Here is a 24,685-nt window from a genome sequence, read left to right on the forward strand (position 1 = left end):
ACTAAAATGCAGGCCAAGGCCTTGGGTAATTTTTCAAGAACTGAATTGAGTTTTGATCAACAACAAAGGAAGAAATGTTGTTCTGGAAATGTAAATATTCAGTACCTTGCTGTTCTCAAATGTGTATTTACCGTTTGATGAACCTTTCAAATTTTACGAGTTGTAGGAGGATGAAAATAAAACATGCTAATTCCAACGTAGGTCCTCAAGGTGTCAGAAATAACCAGATAAAGTTTTGTTTTATCAAAAGTAACATCTCATTTCAGTAGTATATCAGAATACGAAATTGAATATTCATTCAATCACCTAATGGGTAATGCATATTTCTCATTCATTTTAAAAGTTAGTTTGAGAGATTCATTCCAGACCTAGAATTGTAAGGATGACTACACCTCACGAAATGACATTTCAACTGGCCCTTCACATAGGGAATGAAGGACTGGCAGTTAAACATCCAAGTATTTACAACTTATCGAAAAGACAGGGAGGTGGGCGGTGGGGGCAGGGTTGCCTTGTCAGCTAAGTATGAAATTAAATCTATGGCACTGAATGACATAGGGTCAGATGATTGGAGTCTGTGTGTTGGAGTTGAGGAACGACATAGGCAAAAAAAAACATAATGGGAGTTAGGTACAGACCCCCCTCCTAACAGTGGTCAGGACCAGGGGCGCAAGATACACCGGGAAATAGATAGGGCATGTCAGAAAGCAGAGCCTAGCAGGGAAGACAGTAGAGCAACAATGGCAGGAATTTCTGGGTGTAATTGAGCACACAGTACAGAGGTTCGTCCCAAAGAAAAGAAAGATTTTCCAGGGTGGGGGTTTTGACAGCCATGGCTGACAAAGGAAGTCAGGAAATGTATCAAGGAAAAAGAGCCGATAAAATGACCAAGAGCACTGAGAATTCAGAAGATTGGGAAGGCTACAAAACAAGCAGAGGATAACAAAGAGAAAGAAGGAAGGAGCGGATCAAATATTCAGGTAGGGTAGCCAGTAATATTAGAAGTAATAGTAAAAGTTTCTTTCAGTACATAAGAAGCAAACAAGAGGCAAAAGTAGACATTGGGCCACTCCAAATTGATGCTGGAAGGCTCATGATGGGAGCTAAGGAAATACCTGAAGCACTTAAGTACTTTGTGTCAACCTTCACAGTGGAAGACATGAGTAATATCCCAATAATAAGCAGAGTCAGGGGGCAGAGTTGAGTATGGTAGCCATTATAAAAGAGAAAGTGTTAGAAAAGCTAAAAAGTCTAAAAATTGATCCTCACTGGAGTCAGGGAAAGTCCCAGATGATGGGAAAATCGCTGTTGTAACCCCCTTGTTCAAGAAAGGATCAAGTCAAAAGATGGAAAATTATAGTCTGATAAGCCTAACGTCGGTTGTAGTAAAATTTTAGAATCCATCATTAAGGACGAGATTTCTAAATTCTTGGAAGTGCAGGTCAGAGTAGAACAAATCAGCCTGGATTGCATAAGGGGAGGTCATGCCTGACAAACCTGCTAGAATTCTTTGAAGAGGTAACAAGGAGGTTAGATCAGGAAAACCCAGTGGATGTTATCTATCTAGACTTCCAAAAGGCCTTTGATAAGGTGCCTGATGGGACGCTACCGAGTAAGGGGAGGACACATGGTGTTCATAGTGAGCTACTGACATGGATTGAGGATTGGCTGTCTGACAGAAGACAGAGTTGGAATAAAAGGTTCTTTTTCAGAATGGCAACCAGCGACAAGTGTTGTGTTGGGGCTACAGTTTTTCACTTAATATATTAATGATTTGGATGAAGGGACTGGGGGCATTCTGGTGAAGTTTGCCAATGATACCAAGTTAGGTAGACAGGCAGGTCGTACTGAGGTGGTGGGGAGGCTGCAGAAAAATTTCGCCAGTTTAGGAGCGTGGTTCAGGAAATGGCTGATGAAATTCAATGTGAGCAAACGTGAGGTCTTGCACTTTGGAAAAAAAATACAGGCATGGACTACTTTCTAAACAGTGAGAAAATGCATAAAGCTAAAGAACAAAGGGATTTAGGAGTGCTAGTCCAGGATTTTCTAAATGTTAGCTTGCAGGTTGAGTGTGTGATTAAGAAGGTGAATATAATGTTGTCATTTATCTCAAGGCGGCTGGAATATAAAAGCAGTGATATGCTTCTGAGACTTTATAAAGGTCTAGTTAGGTTCCATTTAGAATACTGTGTCCAATTTTGGGCCCCACACCTCTAGGAGGACATACTGGCACTGGAACGTGTCCAGCGGAGATTTACATGGATGATCTCTGGAATGGTAGGCCTAACATATGATGAACGGCTGAGGATCCTAGGACTGTATTCATTAGAGTTTAGAAGGTTGAGGGGAGATCTAATGGAAACTAACAAGATAATGCATGCCTTGGAAAGGGAGGATGTTGGGAAGTTGTTTCCATTAAGTGGGGAGATTAGGACCCTTGGGCAAAGCCTTAGATTTAGAGGGGGTTAATTTAGAATGGTAATGAGGAGACAATTCTTCAGCCAGAAAGTGACAGGCCTGTGGAATTCAATGCCACAGAACACAGAGATTGATAAATTCTTGATCTCCCAAGGAATGAAGGTTACAGTAAGAGTGCAGGTAAGTGGAGTTGAAATGCCTATCAGCCATGATTGAATGGTGGAATGGACTTGATGGGCCAAATAGCCTTACTTCCACTCCAATGTCTTATGATAATCTCTTAAAACCAAAGCAGTTTATTTCTAAAATATGGAATAGAAAGTTTTTTGGTATGTTTTTTTTACAGGTTTCAGAACCATCAGAAATTATACTAATTTTAACAAAAATATAAAGACTTTTAGTGGAAGGGAGGGGAAAATGTTTCAATATAGACCAAAAATATGTTGTGATCTGTGAAGAATTGCATTTCCCTTTCTGTTACACCTGAACTGGGAGTTGTTTCAAAAAGTTTCTTCGGAAATAATAGTAGGTGAGAACATAAGTTATTTGGACCCTCCTCTTCATATCAGCCCTTTGATGACAACTCCAACCTTACTTCCCTAACACAGGCACTCCTCTTGGAACCTATTTATTATTTACCTCAGTTTCAAATATTTCACAACCATTTTACTCTTTAGCTAAGGAAAAGATCAATCAGTATTTCTAAAAGAAAACTAAAAAACAATCTCTTTCAAAACTAGTGGCAAATAACTACAGGGTATTTTTCTTTCAGTATCTGAGGTAGATTGTGTAATTTTATTTCATAGGCTCCCATAAGCTGATTTTGAATCATACCTTCAAACAAATATGAACCAATAATGGGAAAGTATTTTTTGGCAGAGGACACAGTGTAAGCAGGAGGAAAGAAGCCAGGAAATATGCATTAAATAGCAACGACTCCCAAAGAAAAACACTACTTAAAAGAACCAGACAGACCAGGAAAGTGAAAAATAGCGCTGTAAGCCTTTTAAATGAACTTTATTAGAAGTACTTCCAACCACAAAGCTCCAGAAACAGTGTCACATAATAATGATTAAGCTTTGCAGCAGCACATTATTTTGCTTTACAATTTAAAAAACTCTCAGGTGAAATACAATTATTTCCAGTATTTTTAAATTCTCAAAAATAGTTCATATATCTCAATTTTATTATTGAAATAGACTATTAACAGTCTTGGAGATGATATTACCGCTGTGCAAATTGCAAGAAAAACTGGTTAACCCAGCAGTGGCACAAAAATTACAAAAAATTCTGTTATAAGTGCAAAGCAACAAATATTGCACAAAGTGAGCATAGATTTCTCTGTTAATGAAAATATGGCAGCCAGTAAAAGAATTGCAGCAATAGAATTATTTTCACTGTACAGACTGTTCAAGAAGATGGACCACCACCACATTCTCAGTGATATGCAATAAATGCTGGCTTCGTTAGTCACACCCATATCTCAAAAATGAATTAATCCAAAAAGTTGTATTTAGTCTGAACTCACTTAGATCATGAACTGAAAGGAAATGCGATTCTGGTGTTAAACATTTATCAAAACAAATTTGGGACAGGTCGGAATGTTGGAATTTTCAGAAGTTTCAGCTTGTGCTACCAAAATAATTAATTAAATGTACTTAAATTTTACCATAAACTGAAAACAAAATGACTCACTATGCACATTTATGATATTAGTAACAAAGTAAGCAGAAGCTTGTACATTACAGTACAATAGGATGTCATTTGGTCTGCAACATCCATACTAGTTCTCTAGAAGAGCAACTCCGCAAGTCCTACTTACTTGCCAATTTTCTCTTGAGATGATCATCCACCATCTATTTATTTAAATTACCTTGAAAAAATATAAAACATAACTGCCTAATGGTGTAATATTACTATTTTTACAATACTGAAATGAGGATGTAAAATGTGGATTTTTTTTCCATCATTTACTTCATATTCAGCTACTTGGATACATTACATTAGCTACACTTGTGTTGCAAAATACAATTATAGTATTAGAGTATACAATGAGAAGAAAGAAAATACACTTCCAGCATAAAGCTATCAACCTTAGACCTGGATTAAAGTTCAGTAAGGAAATCTTTTGGAGGGATTCATTTCCCCCTCTTCAGATTGCTTTACTTCAAATTAGATTTCCTTCTAGATTCTGCATTTAATTTTAAGATAGCAATAGTGTTTCAAAAATGGTCACATGATGGGCAAAAGTTAAGAAAATGAAGTCAATTCCTAGCCTATTAACATTACCTGGACAAATATCATAATAAATTAGTTCGAAGGTGAATTTCAATGCTCGTTGTGATAATAATTTAGATTTTAAATCCAACATTCCAACCTGTGGCTTATCTGCAAACTTCTTTGAAAATATAATAGTGTAGGAAAGCCAGAAAAAGATGGATTTAAAAATGGTCTCGCTGAAAATTTGTTGTCATCTATGTCAGATGTAACGGTGATAGAAAATGCGATCTCTACTATTGTCAACTGAAAGTCAACATGAACTATGCTCAGGTGAGTTGCAAAATAAATCAGCTTCTACACTGTCTCATTATTGTGTCTTATCTTAGTATTCCCTAGAACACAATGAATGTTTTGATTCTTGACGCTTCCCTGAGTAATACTGTGAATTTTATGTTACTTGCTTAGGTTCATTGAGTCTTTTCGAGCTCTCTTGACATATATCGCTATGAAGGGATTCTTTTAGCTCAAGACCTCAACACAAAGGGATACAATGACAGCTCACTGCTGCAGCTAATTATTGAGATCAACAATATGTTTAACACCAGTATCAAACTGAGTAACTTATAAATGTTGTCCAAGTAATTTTGTTCATTTTCTTTCCTGTTACGTTGCTCACTTGCTTTGCAAAACACATTTGACAGCATGAATAAAAGGAACATTTAAATGAAGCATAAATAGCAAAGCAAATGTAAACCCCAAAGCCCCAAAACAGATGTTTATTGCTCAGCAGATTAACAGGTCAAAAAGCATTGAGTTACAAAAAGCATTTATACTTAAATCTGCAGCACTGTGTAGGAAACATTTGATGTCAGACTATTTATGCAGTTTGTTTTACAGGCAATGCACAGCTTCTGATAAAATGTAAATACATTTTTACTGTAATGAATTTAAGAGTTGAATACATAGGCAAAGTACCTGTGAATTTTTCCAAGTCAATTTATGTTTTATGAATGTTACCTGCAGCTCCAATGAAAGCACCTACAGGCTTTCTCCATTAGCATACACAAAGGCCAACTGGCCTGGAAATTTCACTGTACTTTTAAAAATGGATACCTTAATCTCCAATGATATGTCTTACTATGAAGTACTGCAGTTTTAATTACACTGGGGAGAGGCCACAATTAACTCTATTTCCATCAAGAAATAGAAGACCTGAAATATATTGTACACAAGGTGAATCTGCAAACCAATTATAAACTTTAAAAGCAGACAATGTAAATAAGTTCCTGCAGTAAAAAAGTAAATCAAATTAAATAAAGCAAGCAGTAGTCCTTTTCATTCCTAAATAGGTGCCTAGCAGGTTCAGAAAGGTAAGGTAGTGGTAATAGTTCAGTACACAAAAATGAGCAGCACATTGAAAAAAGTAATTGTCCATCTATATTTTTATGAATGCGTAAATAATCAGGTTCCCTTTTTTCTAACCAAAACATATTGCAAAATATGTGCAATAGCTTTAAACTTTGCAGTACATTCACTATCAGTCATTTCAAAAATCTCTACAGCTTTGAAGGCATCAGTGCAAGTTCTAGGTGAAATGAATGGAAAATGGGGGTGATGCATCCTTATTATTATACTTGAAAGTGATCCTAGGCTATACTTGTAGCATACGAAAACATATCATTATTGACCAAATATTCAGCATGATTGTTTTGTATTTACATGCAAATTCAGTGCACTTAAAATATTCATTTTAAACTGTAATGACGTTAACGTCAGTAAAGATATGACAACTTTTAAATATATATTAGTGGGATATAAATGTCTGACTAGGTAATTTCTATTTCATATAACAGATCTCTTTTGTCTACAAGCATAACATTGTAAAAATCCAGCCAACTAAAATTGCACTGAACCATGAGACAGATCCCCAAGAATTTGCATTCACGTGCAATCTGTTCCAGTATGACATTAGGTTGATTTTTTTTTGCAAAATTAGTTTTAACACAATGTACTGATCTCAAAATTCTATGAGACTGTACACAGCACCAGATACTTACTGTGCTTCAATTGGACAGAAATGTCAATGAAACCTTTGGAGAAGGTCTGTAAGATTTGATGGTGACCAAAACAGAAAAGGAAACAAAAATAGTATGCCATTTTCTTACCCCCTTTGCAGACTTGCTATCTAATACTACCTTGAACATTAATTTGTTTATTGGAAGCTGCTGACACAGGATTGGTGTTGGTATTGTTGGTACTATTTGTCAAACTGCTTATAAGCATGTCGTCCACCCTGTTTTCCAACTTTCCCAAGCGTTGTAAAATGTCATCAAGCAGGACAGCAATTGTTCTTTTCAGATCAGCTGAGGAAGAAAATATTAAATGTGTAATATCATAATCAATTTCCATTTAACACATTTCACATTAACTTTTAAACTGAATACACAAATCACTAATACAAAGTATGCTTTTCCCAGAAATATTATCCTGAAAATACATGTCTTAAAAAAAATCCAGCCTTAGAGATAACAAAATGAGAGAAATGGGTAGTACATTTATATTAACATGTACAGGTCCACAACTTAATTAACTTTTAGTATTAGCACCTTAGTCAAGTCAACATATTTGACAAAGGATTTTTATTTTTCCAAATTTGGTATGGTTAGTGGTAAATTGCTGAAGTTATAATTGTTCATATGATAAATCCAAATTATAATATCACTGCTGCTGGATCACTGTTTCTGTTTTCTCTTAATGTGGGAACTATGAAAGCTCATTGGATAATTACTTTAAATGAGAATATTACATCGTTGTAAGGCACTAGGTGGAATCTGAAATGAGGTGGGGTGGGTGTGTGTGGAGTCAGATGAGACAATAGGAGAAAGCTAAAATCATTCACGGCTCTAAGGTCTTATATCCAGTATATTGATGACAGAGGTATGGGTGGGGCGCGGTTTGTCTTCTTCTGTCAGGCAACATGACTGGAGATACCTTTGGCAAAACAGAGGTCTTCTGTTGGATCTGGGAATTTTAAATGCTAGGGATCCACAGAGAGATGGGTGTGGCAGGAATGGGGAGTTAGCCAGAGGTGGCTGAAAAATCAGTTGGGGTATGGAGAGGTAAGACTGAAAAGGGGAGAAGTAGTAATATATAAAACGACCAGAGATATTCTTCGCTTAGAAGAAATTAAAAATTCAATTCCTCCATTTATTAGAGCTCCTGTTGAAGGCACAATGATGATGGCAATTGCTGAATGGTAACTAAGGATTCAGGGAGATTCAGTCTATCAGGGCAGAACCAGAATTAAAGTTGCTTTTGAACTTTTTTTTGAGAGATGGCTCTGGAATACAGTGGAACTAAACATGAAGATTTGAAAGCTCCCTGTCCACTATGATGCACTAGCTTCCAAAAGCCCAGAGAGAGGGGAAAGCAGAGTTCAAAGTATTATTGTCTTCGAGTTGAACTGAGATGAGGATCCCAATCAATGTTTCAAGAAGACAGCCAAGGAGTTAACATTTATGCTTGGGAAACAATGCATTGTGAAAACCATTTAAGTAATCTGGATAGTTTTGATTTTTTTTAAAAATTATCCCTTAATTGGGTTTGATTGTCCATCGGTCTTGTGTGTGAATGGGCTGAAAACTAATGTATTTAAAGCACAGACATTAATCAGCTTACTGTACTGTTTAATTTTAGTCTCCGCTAATGTTAGTCTGTATTTAATAAATTGTTAAGTCTTTGGTTTGAGATACAAAACTGATATCGGGAAATAATTATTCACAAAATCTGGAATTGCTTATTCAAAAGTCTAGTTCGAAACCATTGGAGTGACTATTTAGCGGTCTTCAACAGTTCAGTCTTAATGTGTTGCAAATAGAAGTGGAAAGGTTGCTTTGGTTCAGCTGTCTGTTCCTACATTGTAACATAAGTTATGAATTCAAAAAGAGGGGTTCTGATGAGAAAATGGAGATATCCTTACAAATCTGCAGACCATGAGAGAGGATAAGTGCTCACTAAGTTGTGGTACCACCTCGACTTCGGAAGAGATACAGCTGGAAAGCACATGAAATTCCTCCAGCTGGACATATCGGAGTATCAGAAACTCAAACATAGATAAGTCATCAATTCTAATTGCTGGGTATGGTTTTGTAAAACATATCACATATGCTAATTGGTGGGAATGCCTCAACACATAATCAAAGTGGCACCCTGAATATCCATATCAGTTTTGGAGGGAACCATTCAGTAGGATCTTAGAAGACCGTGAAGGACCAATACTGAAAGCAAAAGTAGAATTATATTATATCCTTACTTATGGAGCCCAGAGGAGGGATGATTGTTGGACTGGGGACTGGTGTGGGCGGTCAGTGGCTTGCAAGCACGGTCAGATCACATGTCAAAGCCCCATGCCTTGATCTACTGCAATGTAATCTTTACCAGTCATCTGTTTATCTGACTGTAATGTTTATCTTTTTAACTTTATTTCTTATTTTTTCAACTTACATTATGAATTATTAAGGTACTGTAACTTTTTTTTCTTGTATCCAAGACCCAAGTACTTTGTGCCTCATTTGGCAGGAGGGATGACAGTGTAAACTTTCCACGTACTCTCATACTTGAGCACACATGACAATAAACCTAATTCTAATTGTAATGTTATCATGGACACAAAAACTCAGCTCCCAGAGATGATTTCTCTAAGGACAATCAAAGGTAAAGTCAAGGTGGGAAAAAAAAATCAACTTTTAATTAATTAAGGGCTATCAAAAGAAACACGGTCAAACCAAGATTTCAATTTCATGTATAACAATTTTCAAGATATAATGCATAACTTGTGTGAAAAACAGTTGTAGTCCATAGCATGGAGAGTCCTTCAGAGATAGCATCAGATTCTCAAAACAATAAAGTGTACTATCCTAGTCATGGGAATATTCATGACAAAAGGTATAGGTTTTCTGTTACTGCCTACCAGTGATTTGCCAAATGAATCCACTGGGTTTGGTCAATTCGAATTCACCTATGGCTGTGAAATAAAAATCATCAAGTAAAAATCCTCTATGTTGGATCTCAATTGCATGAGCATTTAAAACTTTTATAGGCAAAGATGAATATATGTGCCAATGAGTTTACTGAAACCAAAACATTTCAAACAGATGAAGTGTTTGTATTATTACCTTTACAGGGAATGTGTAAAGGCAAGATTCACTGGTCAGTATTCTTTTATCATCATGTGGTTTGAATTTTGAGTTCTTCACACGGTGATAGGGGAACAGGCACAGTCAAAGACTGACATTAGGTTTAGATATCAAAGAGCCAATACCAAATAATAAAAGCAAAATACTGCAGATGCTTGAAATACAAAACAAGCAGAGCGCTGGAGAAACTCAATAAGTCTGAAAGCGTTTGTGGAGAGAAAGAGTTATTGTTTTGAGTAGAACTCTTGTTCAGAACTAAAAATTGTGATGCAGGTGATCATTCATATTCTACTAATTACAGGGGAACCTTGATTGTCCGAATACCAATTATCCGAAAATCGGATTATCCAAAGATGATCTCCAGGTACTGATGGAAACCGCGTCTTTTGTTCACAGTGATTAAACAGGCATCATCTCCAAATGACTGACTGCCTGCCCCCTCTCTCTCCTCCACTTTCCCTGGTGTTATACACAGGGTGTACCCAAAACCCTCCTTCCCCAGATAATCTCTCCAACATTCGGTCCAACTCGCCCATGCCGACCAGTTATCCTAACTTAATCTAGTCCCATTTGCCAGCACTTGGCCAATACCCCTCGAAATCCTTCCTATTCATGTACCCATCCAGATGCCTTTTAAATGCTGCAATTGTACCAGCAACCACCACTTACTCTAGCAGCTCATTCCATACATGCACCACACACTGCCTGGAAAAATTGCTCCTTAGGTCCCTTTTACATCTTTCCTCTCTCACCCCAAACCTATGCCCTCTGGTTCTGGACTCCCCCACCTCAGGGGAAAGACCTTGTCTGCTTATCCTATCCATGCCCCTTATGATTTAATAAACCTCTATAAGGTCACCCCTTGGCGTGCCAAGGTCCAGGGAAAACAGCCCCAGCCTATTCAGCCTCTCCCGATATCTCAAATCCTCCAACCCTGGCAACATCCTTGTAAATCTTTTCTGAACCCTTTCAAGTTTCACAACATCTTTCTGATAGGAAGGAGACCAGAATGGCACACAATATTCCAACAGTGGCCTAACCAATGTCCTGTACAGCCGCAACATGACTTCCCAACTCCTGTACTCAATTCTCTGATCAATAAAGGTAAGCGTACCAAATGCCTTCTTCACTATCCTGTCTACCTGCAACTCCACTTTCATGGAGCTATGAACCTGCACTCCAAGGTTTCTTTGTTCAGCAACACTCCCCAGGACCTTACCATTAAACGTATAAGTCCTGCCAAGATTTACTTTTCTTTATTTATTTAAACTAAACACTCACAGGAATCCGATTCACGAGAAGAAGAAGAAAAGGATAGCCAACTCCCATTCCTAGACGTGATAGTACAGAGAACACTGAACGAAGAATTCACCGCAAGGGTACACAGGAAAACAACACACACAGACCAAGTCCTAAACTATGAAAGTAACCACCCCAACACACACAAACGAAGCTGCATCAGGACACTATGCAGTACACCAGAACTGCAAAAAGAGGAAGAGGAACACCTATACAAGGTATTCGCCAAAAACGGATACCCGCACAACTTTATCAACAGATGCCTAAGAGACAGACCACGGAACGAGGACATGCCACAACCAAAAGGACTAGTCACACTACCATACATCAGGAGTGTTTCAGAACTGACAGCCAGACTACTGCGACCCTTAGGACTCATAACGGCACACAAACCAACAGCCACGCTCAGACAACAACTCACTAGAACAAAGGACCCGATACCCAACATGAGCAAAACTAATGTAGTTTACAAAATACCATGCAAGGACTGCACAAAAACACTATATAGGACAAACAGGAAGACAGCTAACAATCCGCATACATGAACATCAACTAGCCACAAAACCACACGACCAGCTATCCCTAGTAGCCACACACGCAGACAACAAGGAACATGAATTCGACTGGGAAAACACTACTATCATAGGGCAAACCAGACAGAGAACAGCCAGGGAATTCCTAGAGGCTAGGCACTCATCCACAACCTCCATCAACAAACACATCGACCTGGACCCAATATACCAACCACTACAGCGGACAGCTGAAACTGACACCCGGAAACGGCAAGGACAGACCACTATAAATACCGGAAGAAACATCAAAGAAGCGCTTCGCAGGAGGCTCCAGAGCACTGATGATGTCGCCTAGCCAGGAGACGAAACGTTTGCAACAAGAACTTCCAGCTCGGCGAACAGAACCACAACAACGAGCACCCGAGCTACAAATCTTCGCAGAAGCAAAGTTTGTCCAATCTCTTCTTAGAGCTAATACACTCCAATCCAGGCAACATTGTGACAAACCTCTTTTGCGCACTCTTCAAAGCCTCCACAACTGCACATAATCCTCCAAAGTGGCTTAACTAAAAAGTTATTAACTGCTGCAATATGACTTGCCAATTTTTGGAATTAATGCCCCACCTGATGTAGGCAAGCATCCATATGCCTCCTTGACCACCTTATTTAGTTATTGTTAAAACAATCTGCAGCCTTGCATGTTTGTGTTTCAGTGAAAGACCATAATGTTAATTAGAGAAAAAAACAAAATATGACCTATCAAATTAGATTTCATTCGGTGATCTAACTAGTCCAGGAGTAATATCAGATGATGTCATAACAGTGTTGCTTATCTAAACAGTACACATTAAACTTCAGTACCCCAATGCTTGGCTACCACAATTAAAAGGTGACAGAGATTTTGAGCAGGATTCTTCTTGCCAACAGGAACAAACAAAAAAAAACATGCTTTTCAGTTCTTACCATATCCTGCCATTGAAGCACCATGAGGACCTTCCATTGCATTCTGATTTTCTTCTGCTAGAGCTCGGACATATCTTTTACTGAGTTCCAGTATCTGTTCACGCAGTTCTATGCTGCTTTGGTGCTTTGGATGCTGGAATGTATATCGGAGTAGCACCAAGCCCCAAATAAATCCAAATATCAGCAGCAAAACACTTAGCTTCTGAGATGGATTTCTTCTGAACAGACTTCCAAACATGATTGTCCAACTACAGCCTCTTTTTGCAAATAAACTAGTCACATCATGAGCATCTTAATGTTTAGAATCCTTTATGTGAGTGTATTCATCAGTTCATCACTTTAAAGCCCTTTCATCTGACGTTCACCTTCTGATCTGTAAAATGTAAGAAAAAATGTATTCTTTAGAATAGTGAGCCAACTTTCTTTTTAAAATTAAAAATTGATCACAAAAAAAAATTCATAAATTCCTTATATTGCTCTACAGCCAAAGTGGAAATTAAAAACAAGAAAAATTAGACAAAAAAACCCACTAAGTTTACAGTATCAATTCTATTTTTTTGTCCTATTATATTTTCCCTTGCTGCTTTAAAGTCCATCAATCTCAGTTTTGAATATACTTTTTGTCTGGGCAAACATCACCTCTGTGATAGACAGTGACAAAGATTCATCACCCATCTAATAAACAAATCACTCATCTCAGCCTTAATTGGTCACAAGTTTATCTCAATATTGCCCTACAGTTTTTGAGTCTCCAACCAGGGAAAACATCGGTCAGCGTCATTAGAACTTTTGTGTTTCAATGAGACCACATCTCATCTAAACTCCAAAAAATAAATACAGGCCTATTCTAAACAATTTATTTTCATGCGTTAGTTCTTTCACACTAGTAGTCATTCCAGTGAACGTTGTTTCAAAATATATCCTTCATTAGGCTAGAGAGCAAAACAAAACAAAAAGGGAACACCACCTATTGGTGTGTGCACACAATCTTGGGTGGGGCAGGCCAAGGAAGGAGACATCAAATCCTTGACTTTAGAAAACGAGTAAAGAATTATACTGAACCATTCTAAAACAATGGAGGAATGGAAAATTGCTAGGGTTGAGACCCTTATTCAAAAGGAGGAGATGGCAAAAGGCAGGAAACTAGAGGCTGATGTGCCTTGTCTATTATTTAAGAAATGTTGGAATTGATCATTAATGAAGTAAAACAATACATTTGAAAAATCAAACTCTAATCAGAGTCAGCACCGCTTCATGAAAGAGAAATCATGTCTGATTCATTTTATAGAATTTTTCAAGGAAGTCTCAACCAGAGGGGCTAGAGGGAATGAGTAGATGTATTGTAATTGGATTTCCAGAAGGCATTCGACATGGTATCTCACAAAAGGCAGTCATAAATGCCCACCATATTGTAGGTAATATGTTGGCTAATGGTTAGGAAACAGCAAGTGATGATAAATGGTTCTTTTCAAAGTTTGTAATTTGTAACTTGGAACAACTTGATACACACCTCCCGAAATCAGTGCCAGCACAACAGCATCATATATTAATGACTTGGAGGAAGGAAGTAAATGTACTGCAGTCAAATTTGCAGAAGACACAAACAAAATGTAAAGGCAAGCTTTGGGAAAGATACTAACAGTTTACACAGAGAAATTGATGGTTTAAATCATCAAAATGTTGGCAAATGGAGTATAATGTAGGAAATGTTGCAGTTGCTCATTTTGTGAAAATAAAAATTATTTAAATGGAGAAAAACTGCAGAAATATGCAACACAAAGGGACTTGCAGGCGTCTGAAACACAAAGTTAGCACACAGGTAAATCAATTAATCAGCAAGGCTAATGGAATGTTGGTCCTTCTTTCAAGGGGTTTGAAGTATCCGAAGTAGGGATGTCTCAATCTAACTCTACAAGGTGCTGATGTAACCACATCTGGAGTGCTGTGAGCAGTTTTGGTTCCTTTATTTAAAGAAAGATACCATTTCATTGGATGCAGTTCTGAGAAGATTCACAAGAACAATCCCTGGCACGGAGAGATTATCTTACGAGTAAAGGCTACATTGGTTTGGACCCTACTTAGTAGAGTTTAGAAGAATAAGGTGATCTTATTGAAACATAGATTTTTAAGGGGTTTGGCAGGGTAAATGCGGAGAGGATGTTCGTTCTCATGGGAAAGCACAATCTCGGAATAAAGAATGCCAATTTAACTCATTGCCAGACCACAGTGAAGGCAGACTCCTTTATAATACTTAAGGCTGAGATAGACAGATTTTTTTATCAATAGGAAAATCAAGGGTTACGGGGGCTGAGGTCATTCTTCTTCATACAAAGAAAATTAAGAAAAATATAAAGAGCTATAATAAACTAAAGAGAAGCTGGTTCAGGTGTAGGAGTTGCTAACTGGAAGGCACAGATTTGAGGCTGTTAAAGAAAAATCAAAGGCAACATGAGAAACTTTTTTTAATACAAGTAATTACATGAAAAGCACTAACTCAAAGCATTGGAAGCAGTTTCCATAAAATTTAAAAAACGAATTGGATAAAGATTTGAAAAGAAATTATTGACTCGAATGAAAGAAAAATGTCAGGGAGGGAAGCTAAATCTATTAAAAGAGATGGGACAGGCACAATAGACTAACTAGCTTCCACTTGTATTGCATCATTTTTGAAGAAAATTTGTAGTTTGTTGCTTTATACAGGTCAAAACAATGGAATAATTGCTTACTAAGCATTTCAATATGCAATTGCAGTAAACAATTCAAGATTCACTTACAACAATTTGTTAGCAATGTCTAGTTAGTAGGATTGCACCGCACACAGGAAAGTCAAGGTGGTGTTTCATTGAATTCCATTTCATTTATCTTCAGTGCTCTATGTTAAACAATAGATTTGCTAAGAGAAAAATCAAAAAATACTTCAATTAATTGACTTATGCTTTTAATTTTTGAGAGAACCATTTAAGAAGCTTTACTTTCAAAAATACGTTTGATCTTGTAGAATGCTGCAGCCATTATTTTCACATCAGTGGAAAATATCTAATTAGAACGTATTGCAACAGAGTTATACAATACTGCAAATTACGTTGGAACCTTTTAAAATAAATAGTTGTGTTATTCTAAATAATGTCTTGCATAAAAATAATTAATTACATGTTTCTTTTAATTTGCTTCTTACTCAGAAGCTGATACAATACAATGTGATTAGATAACAAGGTTTTTTCCAGTGGCTGACTCACGTGCAATAGAGTTTGCTGTGGCCAGCCTGCTCCAAGTCAAACATGTCTTTTATTTTGTTGTTATGCCCTATTACATGTTATTCTGTTTTTTGGCATACATTTGACTGTGGATAAATCTTAGATCCTTTGCTTGCCCACTTATTTTCAAATGGTGCCACGTCTGAATACAGGAAGTATTTACTTCCCATTAAAGAAAAGGAAATGGTGACATTGCGGTCATGTTAGTGACCTAGTAATCCAGTTTAATGTTCTGGGAACAAGGCTTCATATCCCACTACTGCAGTTGACAGATCTTGAATTCAATTAATCAAATCAATCATGGATCCAAAGCTACTCTCAGTAATGACGACCATGGCAAATATCATTGATTATTGCAAAATTCATGTGATTCATTAATGTCTCTTCAGGAATGAAATTAGCCACAATTACCTGGTGTGGCTACATGTGATTCCAGATCTGCTGCCATGTTGATTATTTTTTAAATTACGGTGGCACAGGGTGGGCGGCACGGTGGCACAGTGGTTAGCACTGCTGCCTCACAGCGCCTGTAGACCCGGGTTCAATTCCCGACTCAGGCGACTGACTGTGTGGAGTTTGCACGTTCTCCCCGTGTCTGCGTGGGTTTCCTCCGGGTGCTCCGGTTTCCTCCCACAGTCCAAAGATGTGCGGGTCAGGTGAATTGGCCATGCTAAATTGCCCGTAGTGTTAGGTAAGGGGTAAAATGTAAGGGTATGGGTGGGTTGCGCTTCGGCGGGTCGGTGTGGACTTGTTGGGCCGAAGGGCCTGTTTAATCTAAAACCTTGTAGGTCACTCAGTTTAAGAGCATTTGAGGAAGGGCAACAAATCTGACCTTGCCAATGACAAGGAGCAGGAGAATCGGCGTTTCGGGCATGAGCCCTTCTTCAGGAAGAAGGGCTCATGCCTGAAACATTGATTTTCCTGCTCCTTGGATGCTGCCTGACCTGCTGCCCTTTCCCAGCAACACATTTTCAGCTCTGATCTCTAGCATCCGCAGTCCTCACTTTCTCCTTGCCAATGACAACCACATGTCATCAAATAATAAACAGAAAAAAAAATTCAGATAGTGAAAAAGACAATTTGGAAAGTGGTTGGAGTGGAAGAGTAAAAGATCTGAAATGACTTTGGGGTGTTGAGTCACAATGGTAGCTGAATTCAATGTCTTGCGAATTTCATTTCATTTTTAAGAGGTGTTCTTGGGAAATAACAACGTGCTCCATCTTTCTAAGAAATTCTAATTAACCTTTGCCAGCATTGTCAAACTGAGACCTTTTAGGATCGACATTTTTTTGAGTTTTTCATTGTATGATAACAGATATCATTGTCATTGCGAATTTATGGTACAAATTCTTAGACAAACACAGAAGAGGTTGTATGCATCAGAATTTCTGATGCAAACATTTTGGTACGAACACTGTTTTACAATTCAAACAATACAATCTTGTTTATGGTTATGTTGATAACACTTTCCACTGCAAAAATAAATCTATATGCCAATCATGCACACTGAAACCAAGATTAAAAAATGATGGCAATACTATACACCAAAGGAATCCTGACATATCGTTCCAAATGTTGGAACATTTTCAACTTCTCTGTTTGGAACAGCCATTGACAGAGGAACTTCTATAGTTGAACTATTTATGCTGTTTCCTCAGCCCAGACACTTGCAAACATTAAGACTTAAAAGATATACGAAACCTGCCCTCTAAAAGTCAAGTAAGGTTGATACTAAAAATCTGAAATAAAAACTGAACCCTTGGTAGGTTAGGTAACGTCTGTGCAGTTAGGGTGGTAAGGCTGGCATTTTAAGCCTCATGAACATCCCTTCTCTCCACAGATACTGCTAAATTTGTTGAGTGTTTCAAACATGCAAGGTGATCAGTTACTGATTACAAAGTGTTGCACTAAATCCAAGGAAATATTTTTTACCAAAAAATGGATGAATTAAAACAATTTTGTGTAATCACTATTTTCTGACACAAAATCTAGAAACACTAAAGTCAATTTCTATTTCACATCTACTCCATTTTAAGTCAAATATTAAAATCAGAAGATTCATCTTAAACTATTCAGCACAGGATCACATTCCCATTAAATGTTGTAATGCCATTTTCTTTCTCGCAGATCATCCAAAGCATTGCTCACAGTGAAATGTTACGCTGTTATAAGAAGGGGTCTGGTCAATTCAATTACAGATTACACCACTAACATCAGGAAAGCAGTCTGCAAATGACATGTGCAGTGAAGTATATTTTAACTACTTCCTGTAACAAATATATGCATACAAACAACAAAATAGATTTTAAAGAGTTGAAAACTGAGAAAATGTCAACCAACTAAAGTAAGACTAAATACCAGGTCATAAAATCATGCACATTTTAATCATGATATCTGAGCCTTTACAGAAAAGCCAGTTCATGGTACTGTTCCTGTGAAGATTTATGATGTGGATATCTGAAATGGGGAAATCAGTACATCAGGTGACGAGATGGCCTAGTGTTATTATTACTAGACTATTAATCTGGAGAAAGTGAGGACTGCAGATGCTGGAACCCAGAGTTGATAAATGTGGTGCTGGAAAAACACAGCAGGCCGGGCAGCATCCGAGGAGCAGGAGAATCGATGTTTCGGGCATAAGCCACATCTGAAGAAGGGTTCCAGCATCTGCAGTCCTCACTTTCTCCAGATTAATAGTCTAGCAATAATAACACTAGGCCATCTCGTCACCTGATGTACTGATTTCCCCATTTCAGATATCCACATCATAAATCTTCACAGGAACAGTACCATGAACTGGCTTTTCTGTAAAGGCTCAGATATCATGATTAAAATGTGCATGATTTTATGACCTGGTATTTAGTCTTACTTTAGTTGGTTGACATTTTCTCAGTTTTCAACTCTTAAAAATCTATTTTGTTGTTTGTATGCATATATTTGTTACAGGAAGTAGTTAAAATATACTTCACTGCACATATCATTTCCAGCACCACATTTTTCAACTATTAATCTGGAGACCCAGGTATTGTTCTGGGTTCAAATCTTGCTATGGCAAATGATGGAATTGGAATTTAATAAAAATCTGGAAAGTTAAATGATGACATTTAACAATCGATTGTTGTATAAAACTATCTGATTTACTAATGCCCTTTAGGAAAGGATACTGCTGTCCTTACCCAGTCTGGCCCACATCTAACTCCAGACCCACAGTCTGGTTGGCTCTTAACAATCCCTTGAGCAATTAGGAACATGCAATAGCCAGTGAAGCCCACATCCTGTGAATTGATTTTAAAAAGGGTCACAGTACTTAATAAGTTGAACTGGAAACAACAATGCACAAATGTGGTGATTTAGAAATATACTTGGCTATAATATCACAAAATTAAAATATTTCAAATTGAGACTCATTCATGACACTGCTTTACACAGTTCTAGTTGAAAGTCCTACCCCATTTGAAAGCTTTGTTCGGACAGATATTCTGGAAAAGTACACTTTTAAGAGGGTTCAAAAGTTACGATACGCAGCAAGAAGGGGACTTTTATAAACTAATCTTCCTTGATAAATCTTTGCAAAGATATAAGAATGGCATGAAAAATGTCTATAACCCTTGGTGTCAGTAATACCATTGTACACATTCAGGAAAAAGGCTCATTTGCACTCTTCCCCACAAGAACCTTTAGCAGGAGCTGATGGATGGATGAGAATATCTAAATTCTAAATACACTAGAACAGTTTTCATACTAATGTTATTTAAAGTTAGATTTCTGTGCTAGTGAACATTTTTAACTCTAACTTTTTACATTTTTGTCTTTTTTAACATATGAGGAATGGACTCAAAGCAGAATTTTGTGTATTTAGAAAATTTCATACCAAGTGCAAATATATCAGGGAGAAAAAGGCAAACATAACCCCACAACTACCATCTTTCAGAGATCCTCGAACATAAATTGTGTGTCAGAGGACTGTCAGAGTAACAACTGTACAAAATTTCTCAATAGGAAGACTTGAATTATAGCATAGATTTAAAAGGCAGATTGTGTTAAATCTAATATTATTTTTGGAATAATTGAATATACAAAAAAAATCACTTGAAAATATAGATTCTAGTTGCGTTGAGAAGTGTTGGATAGAATATATACTGATAATATTACTATTAAAGGAAATACAGGAGGATGAAAAATATATTGTTTAAAAGAAAAAGTAATTGCAATCACAAGAAGTATGCCCCACATCCAAGTATGATATGATCAGCAAGCTTTGAGATTTTATTTTGAACTTAAATTCAAGTGATTTATCGACTAAAAAAGCAATAGACCTAGCATTGCTCTTAGGGGAACATCACCATCTACCATTCTTCATGCTCATGGCTTTCTGTCCTGAACTCAATTTTATATCAGAGAGGACAGTAACCATCTCTTTCCATCACCTTCAATTTTGCTGACCAACCTTCTATGTAGCATTTTGTCAAATATACTCTGAAAAACCATGTAAGCAATATCCATTGTATGCCTTTTATGAATCATCTACACTACTTCATCAAAAAAATTTAGATAAACCAAGCACAGTGTGACTATGACAAACTTTTGCTGGTTCTCATAATTCATTCAAAATTCTTCACATGCCCATTATTTTTCTCTCTCCTCATTTATTTCTTAAATCTTTTTCACTACCGGTATTAATCACAAGCCTATAGTGATCAGGAATGGCTTTGCAGTTTCTTTTTAATAATAAGTCACATGAGCCACTCTCCTATCATCAGACACCTCCAGAGTTTTTGGGAAAATAATGGCAGGCTGTTCTGCTATTGCTGCACTGTCCAAATCATTTGGACCAAGTGACTCATCCATCCTCAGCACAGTCAGCCTTTCCAATACATCCAGCTTGTCAATTTTCACCCATTCACTATCCATACACACTTGTCTCTCATACTCATATTTTATTATTTTCCTCTTTGTCAGTGAATGATGCAACATTCTCAAGTATTCTCACCTATCCTACCTTGCAGCTCTTGGCATATATCACCACCTTTGTTCCTTATATGCACAAACCCCTATTACCTGCTACTTATATGGCACAAATTAAACCTTGGATGATCTTTTATATTAAATTCCATTCCATTCTCATCTTCATTTTTATTTGGCCAGATTCTCACTTGAAATACTGGCCTGACAATGTTGATTCTCCCGCTCCTTGGATGCTGCCCGACTGCTGTGCTCTTCCAACACCACACTTTTCGATTCTGATATCCACCATCTGCAGTCCTCACTTTCTCTCAATCACATGAACGTTTTCTTCTTGTTTAATTTTTTTTTGCAAAACACTATCATTCAAGAGCCCTCGATTGTGATCCATCATTCCTTCTTGTTCGAATGTTCCTAGCCTTTACGGGAATCATCATCCCAGAGATTATTTATTGTTTCTTAACAGCTTTTTTCTGTCAGATATTTGGATCCATTTTACCTCGGCAAATTCTCTTCTCATGCATAATGCTTCAAATGATGCTTTGATGCTTCCTATCTATTAATATTCACAGGGTGCAGAATTCTGAGTAATCCAAGGAGCACTACGTTTGGTCTTGTATCTTTTAACTTCCCTCCTAGCCCCTGAAGAGCAGACCCACATCAACATCTGCCTTGCAGTGTCATTGGTACAATCATACAAGTTCTGGCTCAGTCCCTTCCCTCTGCAAAGTGTTACTCATCTGCTCCTTGACATCTTTTACCATTACACCGAGGGAACACACCATGCAGGATTTATAATCCCTGCCCACTCTCCTTTGTTGTTTCTACTTTTAAAAATTCCTTGTCTATAGTTGCCATGGTCCAAGCAGCACTCCATCAAGGTTGTTGAACACTCAGTGGTCTCTACATGTGGTACATACACTGAATACTCCTACATTTCGTGTGGATGGCCAAACTTCCATTATCATGAACTTCTGCTACTTATGGGGTCACTCACATAATGAAGTATAAAATCCAAGAAATTATCCCACAAAGTCAAAGTATGCTGCTGCCAATCGAGAGACCCCCTTCCTCTGTTGTCCTGAAGAATACAAGGTAAGATAAAGTAGAAAAACACAGTTTATGACAATCATAAAACAAAAAGAAACTAATATAGTAGCAAGTTGAGTATAGGAAGTATAGAAATGAGAAAGTAATTTAGAAAATGCAAAACAGGATACGAGAAAATATTTGTGACTAAAATCAAGGAAAATTTCAAAATATCTTAGCAGTACATTAAGAGCAAGATGATGACTATGGGTAGGGCTCTTCAGAGATGTACACTAATTTGTGTGCGGACGGGCTTCTTAATAAGCATACTGTCTGTCTTCACATAGAAATAATGCAGATAGTCTACTTCAACAGCTGGTATGTGAAATCTTAGATAAACATAATGAGAAGCAAAGAGTAACCTTTGGGTATAATGGATAAGTTACAAGGGTTGGATTTAAGGGAAAGCAAAGAGAAAATAGTGGATGCACTGAAGATTATTTTCCAATCGTCATTTGATACAAGTGGAGCATCAAATAACTGAAGGCTTGCAAATGTTGTACCATTGTTTAGAGAGGGCGAGAGGAATGGGCCAAATAATGACAGGTCAGTTAGTCTGATCTCTGTGGTGTGCATGCTACTAGAATCATTGCTGAGATATAAAATGAACTGTTAGAAGGCACAGATTGATCAGTGAAAGTCAGCATGGTTTCGAAATAACGGTTGTGTCTCACTAACAATTGATGTGAAATTACTTCTTCAAAGTAACAAAGAAGGTTGAAGAAAGTCGTACAATGGATATTGTCCACATCAATTTTAGTAAGACACGAGAAAAATTAAGATGCTTGGGATATAGGAAAATGTGGCAAGATAGATCCAAAATTGGCTTTGTGACAAGAAACAGAAGGGTCAAGGTTGACTATTGTTGCGAATGGAAAACATTTTCCTGTAGTGTTCCACAGTGCTCTCTTGTTGTTTATAATATACGAATAACTCAGAATTAAAATGTGGGAGGACTGTTTGGGAAAATTTGCAGGTGACACAAAATGTGACTGTGCAGTTGACCGAAGAGTGAATGGCAATCGACTGCCGGATGATATCAATGGCTTGGTTGGAAAAATTAGCACATAGAATTAGACAGAAAAATGGCAAATGGAATTCAATCCAGAAAAGAAGAAAGGAGGGCAAGGGAATACACAAAAAAAGGGATGATATTTAAAGGGGTGGAGGGGGTGAGAAACCTTGGGAGCGGATGCCCCCATGTTCCTGAAGGTGACAGGACAGTCAGATAAATCGATAAACAAGGCATGTAGGATGCTTTCCTTCGTTTGGCAAGGTATTGAACACAAAAGTAGGAATGTAATGCTGCAACCTTATAATACTGTTTAGGCAACAGCAGGAGATTTGTGTACAGTTCTGATCATCATACGAAAGATGCAAGTGCTTGAAAGAATCTATAGAGAGGATTTATAAGGATACTGCCAGGACTTGAAAATTGCAGCTATGAAGAAAGATTGGATAGGTTAGGATTATTTTCCTTACAACTGAGGAAGCTGAGGAGTGACCTAATTGCGGTGTACAAAATAATAAGGCAAGAAAGACCTGTTTCTCTGATCAGTGGGGCCAGTTACTAGGAAGCACAGAATTAAGTTGATTCACACAAGGATTTGAGGGGATAGGAGGAAAACTCTTTTCACCTAGTAGGTGGTGGATATCTGGAATTCATTGCTTAATTTGGCAGCCAAGCCAGACATACTCAACTCATTTGAATGGAACCTAGATGTGCACACCAAGAGTTGTAACCAACTCGCACGTTTTAGACAATGTGCTAAAAAGAGGAATTAGAATGGATGGATAGTTTATCTATTGGGCTCGGACACGTGGGCTGAATGGTTGCTTTGTGTTGCAATTCTTCTTTGATTAGTGCTGTCCAGGAGGATCGTTGTTTGGTCTTCAATTAGTCACCACCATCATTAATTCAGAAGGTGCAATGGAATACCACATCTCCTAATTTGTTGATGACACAAAGATACATTACATTAGCGACATAGGTAGAAGTATAAATTTCTTCAAAAAAAAGAGACACAATAAGGGCTCTTTTGTGGGATTGTGGTACTTTCCCAACCCCTGGACTGGGAGGCCCAGGTTCAAGTTCCACCTGCTTCAGAGGTACATGATAGTAATTCCAAACAGGCTAGTGGAGGGCCAAAATAACGTAGGGATCCATGCGCATAGAACATTAAAATGTCAATAATTAGTACAGAAAATAATAGAATACTGGCCTTCATAGCTAAAGGAATAGAAACCAAGGAGCTAAACGTCATGCTTCAGCTTTATGAATTCCTGGTTAAATTGGGAACTTCATGTTAACACATTTTAGGACAGTTATTTGCCCTGGAAAAGTGCAGCACAGGTACACTGGAAAGATAATTGGACATGCAGCTATAAGTGGGATTAAATAAATGAGGATTCTATTCTCGAGGAACTGAAGGCTATGAGGAGTCAAATGAAAATTTCATGATATTAAGACAGACAAATAGTTTCTTCCAATTTACATTATTTCTGTTGCTTGGGGCTACATTATTGAATCAAGGGGCATAGTCAAGAATTTCTGGAGTGACAATAAACACTTCAATATGCAAAAAAGATGGCAAAAGTGGTCAAGCAATCATTTGTTTTAAAACTGAGATCAATGGATTTTTACTAACCAAAGGTATTAAATGATCTAATTGAATGGTGAAGGCTGCAGTGCCCTATGAATTTTGGAGTTAAAGAATAAAATTGTTTTTTTTTCTTTAAATAATGGAATTTGGGTGGTTCTCCATCACTCATA

General features: G+C 37.5%; 1 protein-coding gene across 9 annotated transcripts in view; it reads right to left on the minus strand.

Moving 5' to 3' along the window:
- LOC132815671 (alpha-1,6-mannosylglycoprotein 6-beta-N-acetylglucosaminyltransferase A-like) overlaps nt 1-24,685 on the minus strand; it is a 91,995-nt gene that overhangs the window by 59,550 nt on the left and 7,760 nt on the right. For 6 of the 9 annotated variants that reach the window (XM_060824692.1, XM_060824690.1, XM_060824691.1 and 3 more), the window contains 3 exons: nt 15,382-15,500; nt 12,608-12,980; nt 6,834-7,001 (listed from right to left, as the gene is read on the minus strand). In XM_060824692.1, coding sequence (XP_060680675.1) covers nt 6,834-7,001; nt 12,608-12,845 — 406 coding nt within the window. In that variant the 5' untranslated portion in view covers nt 12,846-12,980; nt 15,382-15,500. The remainder of the gene's footprint in view (nt 1-6,833; nt 7,002-12,607; nt 12,981-15,381; nt 15,501-24,685) is intronic. The other 3 variants (XM_060824697.1, XM_060824696.1, XM_060824695.1) reach the window with 1 other exon arrangement.

This window comes from Hemiscyllium ocellatum, chromosome 5 (genome assembly GCF_020745735.1).
Source record: "Hemiscyllium ocellatum isolate sHemOce1 chromosome 5, sHemOce1.pat.X.cur, whole genome shotgun sequence".
Taxonomy (NCBI): domain Eukaryota; kingdom Metazoa; phylum Chordata; class Chondrichthyes; order Orectolobiformes; family Hemiscylliidae; genus Hemiscyllium; species Hemiscyllium ocellatum.